This window comes from Arachis stenosperma, chromosome 8 (genome assembly GCF_014773155.1).
Source record: "Arachis stenosperma cultivar V10309 chromosome 8, arast.V10309.gnm1.PFL2, whole genome shotgun sequence".
NCBI lineage: Eukaryota > Viridiplantae > Streptophyta > Magnoliopsida > Fabales > Fabaceae > Arachis > Arachis stenosperma.
This window is the reverse complement of record NC_080384.1, coordinates 55,087,297-55,104,020: the sequence shown is the minus strand read 5'-3', so window position 1 is coordinate 55,104,020 and position 16,724 is coordinate 55,087,297. Positions and strand designations below refer to the sequence as shown.

Sequence of the window (16,724 nt, the reverse complement as noted above, 5' to 3'; positions counted from 1 at the left end):
AGCGATTCGGAAAGGTCCTTCCCATGTTTACGCTAATTTTCCATGGCCTGGTGGTTTTCAGATGTCTTCTAGTTGTTTGAAAACTAGGTCTCTTTCTTCGAGTGTTCTTCGTCTGACTTTCTTGTCGTACTGACCTTTCATGGCTAGTTGCATTGATCTTTGCCTTAGCTCTGTGAGATGGCGTTCTTCGTCAATGACATCAAGCTCAGCGCACCGAGCTTGTTTGTTATTGTCCTCATTGAAATGTTCGGTCCGGGTTGAGCCTTGGCCAAGTTCTAAAGGAATCATGCATTCAGCTCCATACACCAAACGAAAAGGGCTCTCCTTTGTTGTGGACTGTGGAGTTGTGTTATAGCTCCACAATATTTATAGTATGAGTTCGGCCCAGTGGCCTTTAGCTTCGGTCAGTTTCTTCTTAAGAGCCTGCAAAATTACTTTATTAGCGGCCTCTGCAAGCCCATTAGTTTGTGGGTGCTTAACAGAGGAAAAATGGTGTCTAATGTTCATGTTAGTTAAGAAAGTGGTGATTTTTTTATCAGTAAACTACCTACCGTTATCAGAAACAATTTCTCTTGGTAAACCATATCTACAAATGATAAATTTTCAAATAAACTTTTGTACCTTGTCCGAGGTTATTTTTGCGAGTGGCTGTGCTTCTATCCACTTTGTGAAATAATCGATGGCTACCAAAAGAAACTTTACTTGTCCTGGTGATATGGGGAACGGTCCGAGGATGTCCATGCCCCATTTGTGGAACGGCCAGCTGGCGTCAGTTACGTGCACTGCTTCGGTTGGACTGTGTATTAATGGCGAGCACTTTTGACATGCTTCACATTTTCGAACTTTGTTTATACATTCCGATCTTAAAGTCGGCCAGTAATAACCTGCGCGCAAGATTTTTGATGTTAGGCTTCTGCTTCCGACGTGATGTCTGCAGATACCTTCGTAGACTTCATCTATCGCTGTTCTTGTGTCCTCTCCTGCAAGGCATTTAAGTAGGGGTCGAGAGAGGCCACGTTTGTATAGCTCGTCCCCTATTAGGGTAAAATGATATGCTTTTCTTTTGAAAGACCTCGGATCACCTTCTGGTGCTATCCCTGTCTTCAGGTAGTGTATTATGAGAGTCCGCCAATCTTCTCCCTGTGATATATTTAAGATATACTACATATCTAGGCTAGGTTTTGTTAGTGTAAGATGTACCGGATTTTCTGATTGTTGATCCTCTCTATGGGTCGCTAGCTTTGATAGTATATCTGCCCTACTATTTTGTTCTCGTGGTATGTGTGTTATTTCAAATTTTTTAAAGTTTCTTATCATATTTTGGACAATATGTAAATATTTCTCTAAGAGGGGATCTTTAGTTTGGAAGTTACCTGTTACCTGTTGTACTACGAGTAAGGAATCGCAGTATACCTGCAAGTTCGGCACCTGAATCTCTTTTGCCAGTTTTAGTCCTGATAGTAGCACCTCATACTCGGCCTGGTTATTTGTTGCTTGGAACAGGAATTTAATTGATTGCTCTGCATATACACCCTTTTTGTCTCTTAGTAGTATACCTGCTCCGCATCCGTTGTCATTGGATGCTCCGTCTACGTATAATTCCCATGATTCTAGTTCTACTGCATTTGTGAACTCTGAAATGAAATCGGCAAGTGCTTGGGCCTTAGGGAATCCTCTGGATTGATAAGAAATGTCGAATTCTGAGAGCCTCAGTTCAATCGACCATTTCGTAAGTCTTCCCGCCAGGTCGGGTTTTGCTAAGATTTGGCGTAGCGGTTGATTGGTCCGAACTATAATTCGGTATCCTTAGAAATAATGCCGCAACCTCTGAGCTGTGATGATTAACCCAAATGCTAATTTTTCTATCGTTGGGTATCTCGTCTCAGCACCCTGTAGGACTTTACTTATAAAGTACACCGGGTGTTGTTCTTTGTCGTTATCTGTTACAAGTACTGAACTGATTGCATTAGCTGAAATTGAAAGGAATAGGTGTAGTGGCTTACCTCGTTCTTGTTTTTTCAATATAGGTGGTGATCCTAAGGTATTTTTGAATTTTTTGAAAGCTTCATCACATTTCTCCGTCCAGTTGAATTGATCCAACTTCTTTAAGGTATTGAAGAAGTGATATGATTTTTCTGCTGCTGCCGGCAAGAAGCGAGAGAGAGCTGCTGACCGACCTATGAGTTGTTGCACCTCCTTCTTATTCCGAGGAGATTGCATGTTGATTACTGCAAGGCATTTTTTGGGATTCGCCTCTATCCCTCTGTTAGTTAGTAAGAAGCCGAGGAATTTTTCTCCTTGTACTCCGAATGCGCATTTTTCTGGATTCAATCTCATATTATGCTTTCTGAGCTGTGAGAATATCTCGTTCAGATCATTTTTGTGCTGTTCTTCTGAGGCTGATTTTACCACCATGTCGTCTACGTATATTTCAATGTTTTTTCCGATCTGTTCCTTGAAGACTTTGTCCATTAGCCGTTGGTACGTTGCTCCTGCATTTTTTAGCCCAAAGGGCATGACCTTGTAATAGTAGTTTCCTTGATCGGTGACAAATGCCATTTTTTCCTCGTCTCCCGGGTGCATGAGAATTTGATTGTAAACTGAATAGGCATCCATAAAGCTGAGTACTGGGAAGCCTGAGGTGTCGTCTACTAGTCTGTCTATGTTGGGGAGCGGATAGCAATCCTTAGGGCATGCTTTATTCAAGTCGGTAAAGTCTACGCACATGCGCCACCTTCCCGAGCATTTTCGTACCATGACGACATTTGCTAGCCATGTTGAAAATCGTAGTTCTCGGATAAACCCTGCATCCAGGAGCTTTTTGATCTCTGATTCGGCTGCCTTTCTCCTTTCGTCTCCCAGGTTTCTCTTCTTTTGTCGTATAGGTCGGGAATTGGGGTTGACTGCCAACTTGTGGCAGATAAAGTTAAGATCGATGCCAGGCATATCTGTCGGTGTCCATGCAAAAAGGTCGGCATTTGTCTTTAGGAGCATGATGAGGTCGTCCTTTTGTCCTGCAATGAATGCGGATCATATGTTAGTAAATTGCTCATCTTGGCCTAATTGTACCTTTTCTAGGTCGTCTGTTGGTGTGGGACGATTGTTGTCACTTCGAGGGTCTAGTTCGGCCAGTGTTGGTATGTTCTCCGAGTTGTATACTGTGTGTACCCGAGGTGTTTCCTCTTTCTTTGTTGTTTTGAGGCTTGCGTTGTAGCACTGTCTCGCCTCCTTATGGTCTGCGTATACTGTCCCTACTAGGTTATCCTACAAAGGAAATTTCACACAAAGATGAACAGTCAAAACAATAGCTCCAAAGGTGTTTAATGATGGACGCCCTAGGATGATATTATAAGGGCTATGACAATCAACCACTAGAAATTGGATGTCTAGTGTTTTGCTATTTGGAGGCTTTCCAATTGTTGTTCTCAGCCAAATGTACCCTGATACCGATACCTTTTCCCCGGAGAACCCTACCAATTCTCCGGGCGAGGGTTGTAGTGCGTTGTCGCTGAAGTGCATCTTTTTGAAAGTTAAGTAGAATAACACGTCGGCACTACTTCCTGGGTCCAGCAGGACCTTTTTTACTGTCAGTTCTCCCATGTGAATTGAGATGACAACTGGATCATCTAAATTCGGACAAGTTGTTTTAAAGTCAACTGTGCTGAAGCCGATGTGGGAGGTCGGAATTGATGGCTGTCGTTCTGGTCGTGAGCCTTCCATTGTCATCATTGCTCTGTAACTTCTTTTTCTTGCCGAAGTAGTTGTTCCACCACCAGCAAAGCCACCTGAAATGTAGTTAATTATCCCCTTGGACGGGGGTACTTCAACCTGTTGTCGTCTGCTTTCTCTTTTTGTTTCTCGTTGTTTTCTCAACGAGATATACTTGTCTAGAAGCCCTTGTCTCGCTAGCCTTTCCAGCAGATCTTTTGCCACCACACACTCGTCTGTTGTATGCCCGAACTTTTGGTGGAACGCACAATATTTACTCTTGTCCGCGTATTTCTGATCTTGATACGACCCTGCTCTGACTGGTGGCTTAATCAGTTTGTTGTGTAGAATCTCCTTGATTATATCCTCCCTTTTTGTGTTAAATTTTGTGTATGAATCAAACTTCGGTGCTAGTTTGAATGGCTTTTTGAGGTCTCTGCTTGTGGGCCGGTGGGGCCTTTCTTCATCTTTTTTGGTCGGCTTTTCACCTATTCGGGCCTCCCTTAGCTCTTCGATTTCAATCTGGCCCTGTGCTTTTTCTCGAAATTCTTCCAGGGTCTTCAGTCTTGCCACTGTAATTGCCTCCTGAAATTTTTCGGGGCGGAGACCGCTTTTGATGGCGTGCAGCTGTACTTCAGGGTTAAGGTCGGGGATTTACATAGCAGCTTCAGTGAATCGCATCATGTACTCTTTTAAGCTTTCGTGTTGTCCTTGTTTGATCGTGCTGAGGTAATCCGAGTCTCGTACGTAGATTTTAGATGCTGCGAAGTGGTTTATGAACAATTTGGCAAACTCGTCAAAGCTTGTTATTGATCCTGCAAGCAAGTTAGAAAACCATAATAAAGTAGCTCCATCTAAAAAGGTAGGAAAAGATCGGCACAAGATGGGTCCGATCACTATTGAGAAACATCATTGACTCAAATTTTGTAACATGGATTTTAGGATCTCTGATCCCCTTGTACGGCGTTAGAGTCATTGGGAGTGTAAAGCCTTTGGGTATTTTAAAGCTCGTTATTTCTTCTGAAAAGGGGTTTGTTCGTCGTCTTGTTGCTTTGGGGTTGGTTTCCCCGTCTTTGCGTTTGATTCCGACTGATGCTCCTCATGTTGGTCAGTATTTACTTTCTTGTTGGTTTTCTGTTCGTCGTTGTTCTGCATGGCCTCCAACAGCTTGGCCATTCGCTGGTTTTCCGCAAGCAAGGCGGCATTCGCAGCTAATAGGTCGGGATTGGTTGGATTGGTTGAAGGCGTTACTGACCGGTCCGTCATGATCCATGAAAAGAGAAGATACAGGGCCAATGCAGTGTTCTAAGCTCGAAAGAAAAATGAAAAACAAAGTGAGGCGGTGGGGCCCCACGGTGGGCGTCAAATGTTCTGACAAGGATACACGTCTCCGCGCTATAGGTCGGATTCCGAGTGTTGCTGGAGGAGATGGCTCGTCCTGCAACAGGAGACTCCTTACTTGAACACGAACCGGGCGGAATACCTACAAAAAGGAGTCCGACACTCAAGTTAGTAGAGAATATTTCAATATAAGAACGAGAAGCTTGTATGTGTATAATTTGTTATCACCGTGGTCATTTGATTCAGGGGCTGCTATTTTATAGATTTAGATTTAATTTCGTTTTGCGATCTGTTGGAGTGGATCTCGGTTTTAGTCGAGATTCTTGAGTAGTGATTGTTATCATGTTTATCCGTTGATTGCTTGCTTCTCTCTGTGGCTGACATGGCCAAGGTATAGGATATTAGTTCTGATTTTGTAAGGTGGAATACAATAACAATTGTTAAAATAATAAAAGAATTTAATTTTAATACATGTTAGTATAAAGTAACTTTATATGTATATTTAATATTCAATTATATAACATTATATTAGTAAAAATAATTATTTTTTATATCAATTGTGTAAATAATTATTTAAAAAAATAGATATAATCAAATAATTAAATAAAATATTTTATATTTTTAATATATTGAAATTTAATTCATAATGAATATATCTAATGAAAAAAAATCTGATAAAATTATTATTTAAATTTTAGACTAAAAAATCTTTAATCCTACATAATCGTATACAACTATTTTTGTTTTTTCCAAAACAATAAAAGTATGTGAAATGAAATGAGTAAAGAAGCGGAGATGGAGAAACTAAAGACGGTCACGAAGAGAGAGAACCACTCTTTTGAGTTGGCATTTGGCAAAAGCGTCCACGAAAGCGGAGTTTCCAATTCAGTACAGTAATGCCATTAATTTCTTATACTGCGCTTGAATTCCACGGGGCCACCAACAGGCAACCGTTTCAAAATTGAATCCCACAAGGAAAAAGAACCAAATGATAATGGGTAGTAAAAATCGAACCTTGACCTTTCGAATCTAGAACTCTAATACTATGTCATGAATTCATTTATTTAAAAAATATAACTTGATAGGACAATGTAACACTAATGGTTATATCTCTAATACTTCCTAATCTTTTATTAACATGTTGTACGCTTCAACCATTAGCTCCCTGTACTTTTCCAATGATAATATGATATTAATGTTAAAAGAGAAAAAGAAGAAAGAGCATACAAAATTTTTTTTCGAGAAAAAGGAAATTAAAGAATAAACTTGTGAGAGGAGAGTAGTCCCTGTCCCAAGTCCCAAGTCCCAAGTCCCGAAGTGAGCTCAGTTTTGTTCTCCCTCCAAAATCCGTCATTCAAAGTTTGAAAAAGTGAAATGGGATGCGTATCTTCAAACCTCCTCAACCATGAAGACGACTTCGCCCAGCTGGGTACCTCCGCACTCGGCGTTGGCCACCACATCGTGTCCCTCACATCCACCACCTATGGCCTCCTCACTCTTGACCCACCCTCCTCCACCACCACCCCTTCCACCCTGTCCGAACCTCCAGAGGTCATCAACTCCTGGGAGCTGATGGAAGGCCTCGACGCCGACAGCTTCCGCTTCTCTCCACTCCCACTCCCTCCCCCAAAACCCAAACCCAAACCCTCCTCTCAGAAAGAGAACCTGGACCCCTTCGAGAGGATATGCCCTCCCAGCGGCGAGAACAGAGTGGTGATCTACACCACCACCTTGAGGGGAGTGAGGAGCACCTTCGAGGCCTGCTGCGCTGTTAGGACGGCTTTCGAGGCCTTCGGGGTGTCCTTCTGCGAGCGTGACGTGTCCATGGACAGCGGCTTCAAGCAGGAGCTGAGGGACCTTCTGAAGGGGAAGGAGAGGGAGGAAACGGTGCCTCCCAGGGTGTTCGTTAAGGGCTTCTATGTGGGTGGCGCCGAGGAGATGCTGAGGGCGGTGGAGGAGGGGCTGCTGGGGGAGCTGCTGGAAGGCCTTCCGAGGAAGAAGATGGGTGCTGTGTGTGACGGCTGTGGGGACATGAGGTTCTTGCCCTGTTTCCGGTGCAACGGCAGCTGCAAGACAGCGGTGCTCCTCAAGGAAGAAGGCCACAAGGGGAGGACAGTTGTCATCAAGTGTGCTCATTGCAATGAGAATGGCTTAGTGGTATGCCCAATTTGTAGCTGACTTCTTCCACTGCTACTATTTTATAGACAAATCGATCATCTGCTTTTTGTTCATATTATTGTCATTTCCGATTCCCATGCTTGTTTCTAATACTTGTAACGGTGATGTGGCTCAGTTCACCATTCTTCAAATCATATCAAGCTCTAAACAGATCATTTTCCTTCCTTGATTTCCTGTTCTCTCACTATAATATCTTTCAGTTTTGAAGGTTTATATAATTGATCTGTCCAAACTTAGACTACTGTAGTACTGTTGACTGATTATTGAGCATGCCTCTGCCCCGGCTACAAAAATCATTCTTTACATTGAATAGTATTAAGAGTCCCTTCTTTGGGGAAAACTTTGTCCAGGAGATAAAATGAAAGAGTTTAAGGAGCCAACTTTTTTCAAATTACTTTTTTTTTATCTTAACTTCTGAATCCTAAATCTTATTCAATCCTAAACCTTAAGTCCTAATTTCTAAAACCTAAACCTTCCAAAATATGAGAGTTAAAAGATAACAACAACAAAAAAAATGGCTGGCTAATTAAGAATTAGTTCTCTATATTTATTGAAATAAAAGCTATGACAATATGACTAGTGGGTTGCAATTCACCGACTACTTGACTTGGATTGCAGTTTCATGAAGTAATAAACCTTGCAGTCCCTTAAGTTATTGATCTAGAATGAATTGATGGGTAAAAAATCCAGCAAGAATGCAAACTTATAGCGATGACCAATTCGATTTGTCTGGAAGCCTACTCGTGTTTGACATGGTGATGACTGAAATATGTTTCTTGTATTGCATACATGGATTGAGGTTTCTCTTTTTGGTTTCTTGTTACTAAGACAGAACACGTTTAAGCATGGATGGGCTGATCTTTCCAATATGCGATCGTGTCACCACCCTTTCCATCTTTTCAATTGAAATGAACTTTGCTTTTAAAAATTCAATGGATTTGGGTGTAACCCTAGTGTTTCTTTAGTATGTGGTGGAGTCTCTCCAGTCTGAACTCTGCATTCTCAAGTGTGACGTCTGAAATAGTAGTTCTGATTCAAAAAGACTATTGCTTTTCTTAAGTTATTAGCCAGTTGTTCGTCTCCACAAAAGGTTAAAGAAAGTTTCCTGAAAATTTTGGCCAGAAGGTGAAAGAAAGTTTCCTGAAAATTTTGGCCAAGCCTATACCATTGTCGGACATCGAATATTTGAGCATAAATTGTCAAGTGTTTCAATTAATTTAGTGAATCTCTGAAGCAATGAAAACGATTTTAAAAATAATGAATCATGTCTAACAGAAGAAAGAAAAATCTTGAAATGATGTTGCTGCTGCTCTCGAGATGAGCAATTGACTCTATTTTCAAGCGAATCCAATAAATTGAAAAGGATTGAATGATTTCAGTAAAAGGATTATGCCCAACAACCTAATCTTTGTTGTTGCATTATCTATACTTATTGAACCTGATATAGTTACACGAATATAATTTAGTAGAAATGAGAGAGTATTACGTGACACATTTTGATTATTAATTTTATTTTAATTGTAATTAGAAAATATATGATGTATATTTTTTTTGTTAAATTTATAATTAATTATTGTTAATGACATATAAAAGAGATAAAATAGATAAAAGAGAAAGATAAAAAAAAATCCTTAGGTTTAGGAAAAAAATATATTTAAGAACAACAATCATATACATTAAGATGATGAAAAAATTTCTTTTCAAAATAAATATTATACATAAGAGAGACTCGTAACAATCAAGACTTAAAAATTAAAACTAAAGGGTTATGAATATACTATTATTGCAAAATCACTTTATTGACAATCATCCTTAAACCTAACAATTGGATCTTATATCTTGTTCATTAATGATAATAGTAAATCAACTAAATGTAACATGATCACATAATATGAAAATTGCTTTTTAAAATAAAATAAAAATATACAAATTCTTGACTTTTTGATCTATGAATATTTAAGTTTTTTAAAATTTAAAAATATATTTAAATTTTTTATAGTTTTAAAATATAAACATATCAATTTCTCATGTTTACAAAAATTAAATGCAATTTTCATTGTACTAACCTAGTCGATACAGATGCACACGTGGAAGAATTTTTAAAATGAGACAAATTAGACTCCAAAATTTAAATATATTTTAAATTCTCAAAAACTTATACATCTACGGACTAAAAAATTAAGAATCGATTTGTATTTTTCTTAAAAACACCAAACTCAAAACATATTTCTCTACGCCCCTTGAAAACCATCAACCATGTGATAAAGAGAAATTTATAAATATTTATTTTAATTATCTATTTAAGATAAATATACTATATTTATCATAAAAGCTATCTCATCACAATCTCTTCTTAATAATTCCTCAAAAATACTTTTTTAATATCACATTTTTTTTGGTGACTATTTAATATCACATTTTAGTAACTAGTCAGGAGAGTTGAGTTTAGGTGACTTAATACATAACAAATATAACTTGTTATTTATCTATAATTTAAAAAAGTACAACCCTTCAAAATCAAAGGATAAAAAAAGAAAAAATAAATACAAGGTCTAAAGTTTAAATTGGAATATTGGATAAACAAAGTTAAAGAAATTAATAAAAAATAATAAGACAACAGATAAGAAAAATTGAATAACAATAATCATACAACGTAGATAATTTATCGACTACAGTTGTATTTTTAAACCATTCAAAGTTTCTAACAAATATTACACTTACGCAGTTACGCTAATGGCATTAGTCATTACTCATTAGAGACACTCACAAATTGAAACCGTTCACGCTCTCCTTGCATGAGATAGCCTAAATCACAGGATCCATCAATGGTGGCTTGGAGTGAACATGGTGCTCACTGGGAAAGGGATCGAAATTCGAAACTAAGAAGATCCACACTCCATAGCTGCTACCTTGGGCAGGGACTCTAATTCATGTAATTTACAATACAATCTTGTCAAGGAAAGAACCAAAAAAAGTAGATTTGAAGACTATAATTTAAGATAATAATGGCAATAATAGGACTAAATGAGAAAATTGCAACTTTTTTTTTACGAGTAAACTATTAAATCTGGAAATTTATATTACTGACAAAAAAAATCACAAAAAATACTAACGATAAATAAATTTTTGAAAAATTTAAAAACACAACAATTTTTTTTAAAAAAATATTATAAATTATCACATATTTTTTAAAAATAAAAAATTAAAAGATCAAATTTTACTTCGAATTCTTTTTCTTACGCTTAAATATTTATTCAAATATTGTCACAAAAATTCAGATTAATTGGATGAACCGTTTACTAAATACATTTTTTTTGTCACTTACAACATATAATAATTATTGATTATTTTTATTCCATTTTCGAATTATTTATGAGCCGTTTTGTTGATAACATTTAATTGGTAGTTAACCCTTTTTATGATGGTAAAAATTACATTCATACAAACAAAACCAAATTACAAACAAACAAAAAACCTAACTAACGGTTTTCTCTCGCTAATTACACTCAACGCATTCACTAATTATTATGTTTTTGCTCACTTATTCACTCTGCAATTTAACAAAATTAAACATACGGCCACTAATATCTTCGGCACCCGGCAATTTCATGTCTCCAAGCTCTCACCCAGCTAGACAAACTCCAAAGTACATGCAATTAGAAGTGTGTTTGGAAACGATTGTTCCATTCCAATAACTCTGCTTAATGCTTACGTTAATCACAGTGAGCTTGTACTGTTGTCACCTGCAACCCAATACTGCTTGACTGCAAACAAAACCTTCTCTGAAACCAATGGACCATCCTCATTATCCACCATTCTCGTTTTCCACCTCATTCCTCTCACAATTCTCTTCACCCGCATTAGCACGCCAACATCATCTCGAATTATTACAGCTCCTTCAGGCCGTAATATACGATCCATCTCCAATAAAATGTCTTCTGCGCCGCACCTGTATTCATGGTTTGAGTCAGGCAAAACCAGAACTTGACTCACATGTCTCCACCTGTATTCATTGTATGAACTACTTTGGCTGCTAAGTGCTATTTGCATATATGTGTGTGCGTGTATGTGTGTGTAAATTGCAATGAAAAACAATTTACTCATTCTTGTATAAGCTGAAAACAGCATTTGCATGGATTAGGTCATAGGTCCTGGGATATGTGGAGAAGGCTTCGCACCTGGTAGAAAATAGAAAAATTATCAAACTGAACAAGGTTTTTTTTTTATCATCCCCTCCGTTTCCAATTCACACGGTATAAAAAGCATAACTAGTGATAAGCTAGCAAGACTCAACATAGACTATCTATAGTATAAAACCACTACAATAAATAGAATTTGCAGGGACAGAAAGTAAAAAATAAGTATAGGAAATAAGATAACTTCTGATTAGTTAATATTAATTCTCACTTTTTGAAGAGTTTAGAGCTAGAATTCAGTGTTTACGGTTTAAAATTTTAGATTTATGATTTAGAGTAAATGGATACTCCAAAAAAAAAAAAGTTGTTATTAGTTGAAAAATAGTTACTTCGCTAATTTAACTAGAAAGTGGGAAAAAAAAAAAGAAAAGGACACCTCAACAAATAAGTTACCAATCGTGATAAATGCCAATCAATCCACGCTCAAATATAACACCAAGGTTAGCTTTCTCTGCGATTGTAGGCACAACATTCATAACCCATAATTTCGGAGAGTCCATGGCAGCAGCAAAACTCCCCAGACCAGCATTCATGTCCATTATGTTGCGATACCTTCCCGAGTCAATGATTTTGTTGACCCGCTTATAAGCGTTTACATGCTTCTTCCATGATCGATTATCATCCACAAATATCTCTACAGATAGACCAGGAACAGATCCACTTGTTATTCTGGAAGGAATAGCATTGAGTCTCTCTGGGAATGGCTTCCACGAACCATTAGTTTTAGTAGGAGTTATACAATTTTCCATCTTTTTGTACCTACACAGTGTCAGAGCTTTCAGATTAAGATTACAACCATAGTCCTACCTCGTTCAAGTTAGGGGACTAACACTATGCTAGAGATCTACACATATAAAATCTCTTGAAAGGCCTTGCATTGCTTCTCAACTACTTAATTATCTTGAAAGATGCCATTTACCAGCCAGGAAATAGTTCTTGCAAATAAATATAAAATACATTTCAAAAACTTGTTCAACATAAAAAAGAAACATAAATCCAAACTCCTTGTATTCTTCGAAACACAAGCCTTAGGAAATAAGCTTGGGATTAATAACTTAGAATAGAAAATGCAGCCGGGGAATCAAATTGTAAATATTCATAACGTATGGACAAGAGGTGTTGGTTATAAGCGATTTCTTGAGGTGTTGCCATAGGTGATAAGAAGATGGTCCTCTAGTATCTTAGGCAATAGGCATGGTAACCATAGTCAACATAGTAGTCCTCTTATTTGTATTGTAATACATATTTTCCTTCTGAGTAAACACAAAAAATGGTGTATCTAATTGTCTGAACATAAATCATCAAATTGGAAATAAGTAATCCATGGAAGAGAAAGAGAAGGGAAAAAAGATTGATGAAATGAAATGAGACAGAAAAATACCAGACATCACTGGCATTTGTAGCATCACATGTTGAAGATTGAGCTTCTTGTTCAGTGCATTCATCAGTATTTAATCTTTTTCTCCATATAGCGATTTCACCCTTCTCATGTCTCTTTTCCCAACAAAGAAGTTTAGCAATATCCTCAATCTGCTTTTGCTCCTCCTCAAGCTCATCTTCAGGACGCTGCCATGCTCGGTAGCTATTCCTCCAGCTGATTGGAGGGCCAGAAAGGATCCAGTAACCACCAGGTCTGAGAACTCGATCAACCTCCTTCATATATATACCATCTAACAATTTTTTTGAATTCAAATAATTTTATGAACTTTGCTTCTTTTAATGAACCATTGAACAATAAATAAGAAAACATGAAAAAAAAAAACAATGAATTCAAAGAAGAAAGATACAATAATCTATTAAGGATAACAATGATTTGAAGATCATCATCTTATCATAAATAAATAAATAGGACATAGTTTTCGTACTTGAAGTTATCTTAGGTTGAGGTCAATGTGATCAAATAACGTATCCTACAAGCTAACCTTTAAATTGTTAATTTCAAATTAAACATATGTCTCAGCAAAAACGAAAGTAGTCATGAAATGTAGAGTTTTGAAACATGTTATGCATGAATGTCTCATTAAAAAAAATATATCTTTCATCTATAGAAGCCCTGATCGCCTGTGGAATCATTTCCTTAAGTGATAGCATGAGATTTATTAGGTGAACCAAAAGAAATGTTTATTGTCCCGTGTCAGAGACATGGTAGTTATCTTACCATTTCCACCCCATGGAATCAAACAGCGAGAACAATGTGCCATGTCAAATGATCCAGAAGGGAAAGGCAACATGATGGTTCCAAGAACGCCAATGATAGCCGGAACACCTCTTTCTAAAGCAAATTGCACTTGTGCTTCATGAGAGTCCCTTGGTGCAATTGACATTGTAACAACATTTTTCTTAAACAGGTATGCCCCCCAACTAGCAACCTACCATCACCAATAACCATCAAATGAGCTAGGATATAACACCTACTGCACATATAGTATAGGAGCTCAAAATTTTGCATGGAAGAAGCATTTAGAAGTAGAAGGAACCAAGATAAAAGCTTATAATTAATTATTAAGTGAAAACTTAGAATTCCTTCATTCCAACATGATGTAGATGAGAAATGCAAGAATAAAACAGAACAAGGAATGTCGACTCACCCCACAACCAGTATCTAAAGCAGTTCTAACCATGCCATTGTCGAGTGGAATAACAGATGCTAGTTCATCAATATAAGCATCAGCTCCTTGGGGAAACTGTGTGCCTCCACCAGGAAACCTGAAAACATTTCCTTCATATTGTATCCAGTTTTGCACAGCCTTCTCCACTGTCAAGCTCTTGTAAGGGGCATTCGCGTAGGGAACATAATCACGGCTCTTGGGCCATGGAAATGGGGTTGCATATCCTCTAGGAGCTGGTATGAGACAATAAAGTTTTTCTTCTTGAGGAGGACAATGCCTTTCTCTATACATCATATTTTCGCGGGGGAATGTCATTGCTCGTCTTTGATCATGACAAGGAGTATAATCAATGTATTGATCATCACATGGCTTGAACTCCTTGACTCCTCCTTCGGGAGCATCAGGCGCTCCAGCTTCACCATCGCGATGGGATTCATAGCTAAGATCACTCAGAACACTGCAATCCGTTTCTCTGTTAATTGCCACCGCTATGCTGTCTCCCTTTCCAAAACCACTCCGCTGCCATACGCCTAATATATAGAAGAAAGCACACAAGCCAACTACCGTGAAAACAGGCATGGGACCCTTATTGTTTCTGTTGTCTCCCGGGTTCCCTTTTGTAACCATGATGGATCTTTATTATCTCCAAACCGACATGAGTCGCTACATTGTTCCATTGAAATACATTAATGCACGCATCAAACGTGAAATGCTCTAACTGCTAAGAAGCCCTCTTAGAGAAAGCTATTTTTCAACACCAAGGTTGGTTAATTCAGAAGACAGTAAGTGCTTATTTCATTTCAAAATTTAAAGAGAATGATCATGCAACAAAAACAATAATGAGATAATCAACAAATTTATTTTACATAAAGCCAAGGTTACTAGTGAATAATGATTATGACAAATAAATCGTGGGTGGGACCTTACCTTACAAAATCAAGTTTAAGACTTGATGATTGGGCAGTTGGTCGAAGATGGAGAAAGGAAAGGAACAACCCTCTGTGCAGAGAATGAAAAGAACAAAACAGTGAGGGAAGATCTGAAACAAGCAGAGGAGTTCGTAGTCTTCTTTTCGTTTGGAATGGCAGAAAGAGGAGGAGTGGATGATTGGGTTGAGCTGGCTGTGTTTGTGTGTACTTGCTTATCTTACGCTATGTCCGTCAAAATTCAGAAATGTTTATTGCCTTCGAAAAATACGAGGTCTCTGCTTCGTTTCCTCACTCCTTGTTCGGAATGTTTCGTTAATTAGTGGATGCTTTAAAAACAGAATCTTGGTATCATATGCTAAAAGGCAAGTATCACGAAAGAAAAATATTTACTAAAATTTTAGTATATGTTTTATTAAAATTTGACCAATATTTAATTAGTAAAAGAAAAGTGAATAATATTATTTTTTATATATAAGTTATTTTTTAATATAAATTTATATAAATTATTTATATTTATGTGCGCACATTTTTTTGTGCCGTTACTACACATTCTTCTTTTTCTTCTTTGTTATTTTTCTCTTTCGTTATCGTCGTCACTAACACCACCTCATCCTCCTTCTCCTCTTCCTCTTTTTTTTATTGGAATTTCTTCTCCTCCTTTTTTTTTCTCTTTTTCTTCCGTCATCAGTTATCTCGTTGTTAAAGATAATGAATAATTCAAGTTCAGATTGTCAATTAAACCAGAACGAAATTGATTATTGTTTTGAATCCAATCAAGTTGGTGAGGTGTGGTTCGATTCTAGTCAATATTTTCGTTAGTAGTTTATGATTCTAAAAGTGAATAATGTTTTTGTTTGTAAAAATTGTTGTTCATTGTTGATGGTTTGAATTGAATGTAATGTAAAAGTTCTGCATTAAAGAAAATATTTTTCTATATTTGCAGTAAATTTGGATGTAACACAAAGATATTTGGGTGTAACGCGAAGATATTTGAGTGTATTGTTTAAGAATTTTCGGTATATGTGTGTTGATAAGTTCTCCATCTTCCTCATCTTCTGTTGCTTCTTCTTCTTCTTTTTCATCATCATCATCCTCTTTTTTTTCTTATTCATTTTTTTTCTTATTTTATCTTCTTAAATTTTTTCTTGTTTTACTCTATTAACAAGAATAAAAAAATCAAACAAAGAAGAAAAAACACATAATGGTATAAAATTACTTGAAAGATGATGAACTTACATTCATTTAACTAAAAGAAAGAAATAAATAAGAAAAAAAAAGAAAAAAAAAATACAGCATTAGAGGAAATATTTTTCTGTAATTGCAGCAAATTTGGGTGTAACACGAAGATATTTAGGTGTAACGCGAAGATATTTGAGTGTATTGTTTAAGAATTTTCGATGTGTGTATGCTGATAAGCTCTGCATAATTCAAAATTCTTCCTCTTTCTCATCCTCATCTTCTACTACTGCTTCTTCTTTTTTCATCATCATCACCATTTTTTTCTTCTTTTTTTCTTATTCATCTTTAAGTTTCTCTTTATTTTACTCTCATAACAAGAATAAAAACAAAAAAATCAAACAAAGAAGAAGAAGAAACACATAATGCTGTAAAATTACTTGGAAGATGATGAACTTATATTCATTCGACTAAAAGAAAGAAAGAAAAAAAAAGAAAAAAAATGTAGCATTAGAGGAAACATTTTTCTATATTTGCATCAAATTTGGGTGTAACATGTAAAACCCGCAAAAATTAATAAATAGTTA

The 16,724-nt window shown here is 36.9% G+C and overlaps 2 protein-coding genes across 3 annotated transcripts; one reads left to right on the top strand and one right to left on the bottom strand.

Annotated features, from left to right (window-relative positions):
- Positions 1-6,336: 6,336 nt before the first annotated feature.
- Positions 6,337-7,382, top strand: LOC130943722 (uncharacterized protein At5g39865). The gene has a single exon (XM_057871724.1). It carries the CDS (start codon positions 6,424-6,426, stop codon positions 7,225-7,227), a length of 804 nt encoding a protein of 267 aa, XP_057727707.1. The 5' UTR covers positions 6,337-6,423; the 3' UTR covers positions 7,228-7,382.
- Positions 7,383-10,642: 3,260 nt separating this feature from the next.
- LOC130943721 (probable methyltransferase PMT2) lies at positions 10,643-15,245 on the bottom strand. 2 transcript variants are annotated; one of them, XM_057871722.1, is made up of 7 exons: positions 14,960-15,245; positions 14,012-14,695; positions 13,582-13,792; positions 12,805-13,093; positions 11,817-12,182; positions 11,328-11,405; positions 10,643-11,176 (listed from the first exon to the last, which is right to left on the bottom strand). In XM_057871722.1, exons 2-7 carry the CDS (start codon positions 14,657-14,659, stop codon positions 10,945-10,947), a joined length of 1,824 nt encoding a protein of 607 aa, XP_057727705.1. In that variant the 5' UTR covers positions 14,660-14,695; positions 14,960-15,245; the 3' UTR covers positions 10,643-10,944. The 2 variants fall into 2 exon arrangements, 1 of the variants encoding a protein (XP_057727705.1); XR_009071877.1 differs by having other exon boundaries at positions 11,047-11,176; positions 11,800-12,182.
- Between the last annotated feature and the right edge of the window lie 1,479 nt (positions 15,246-16,724).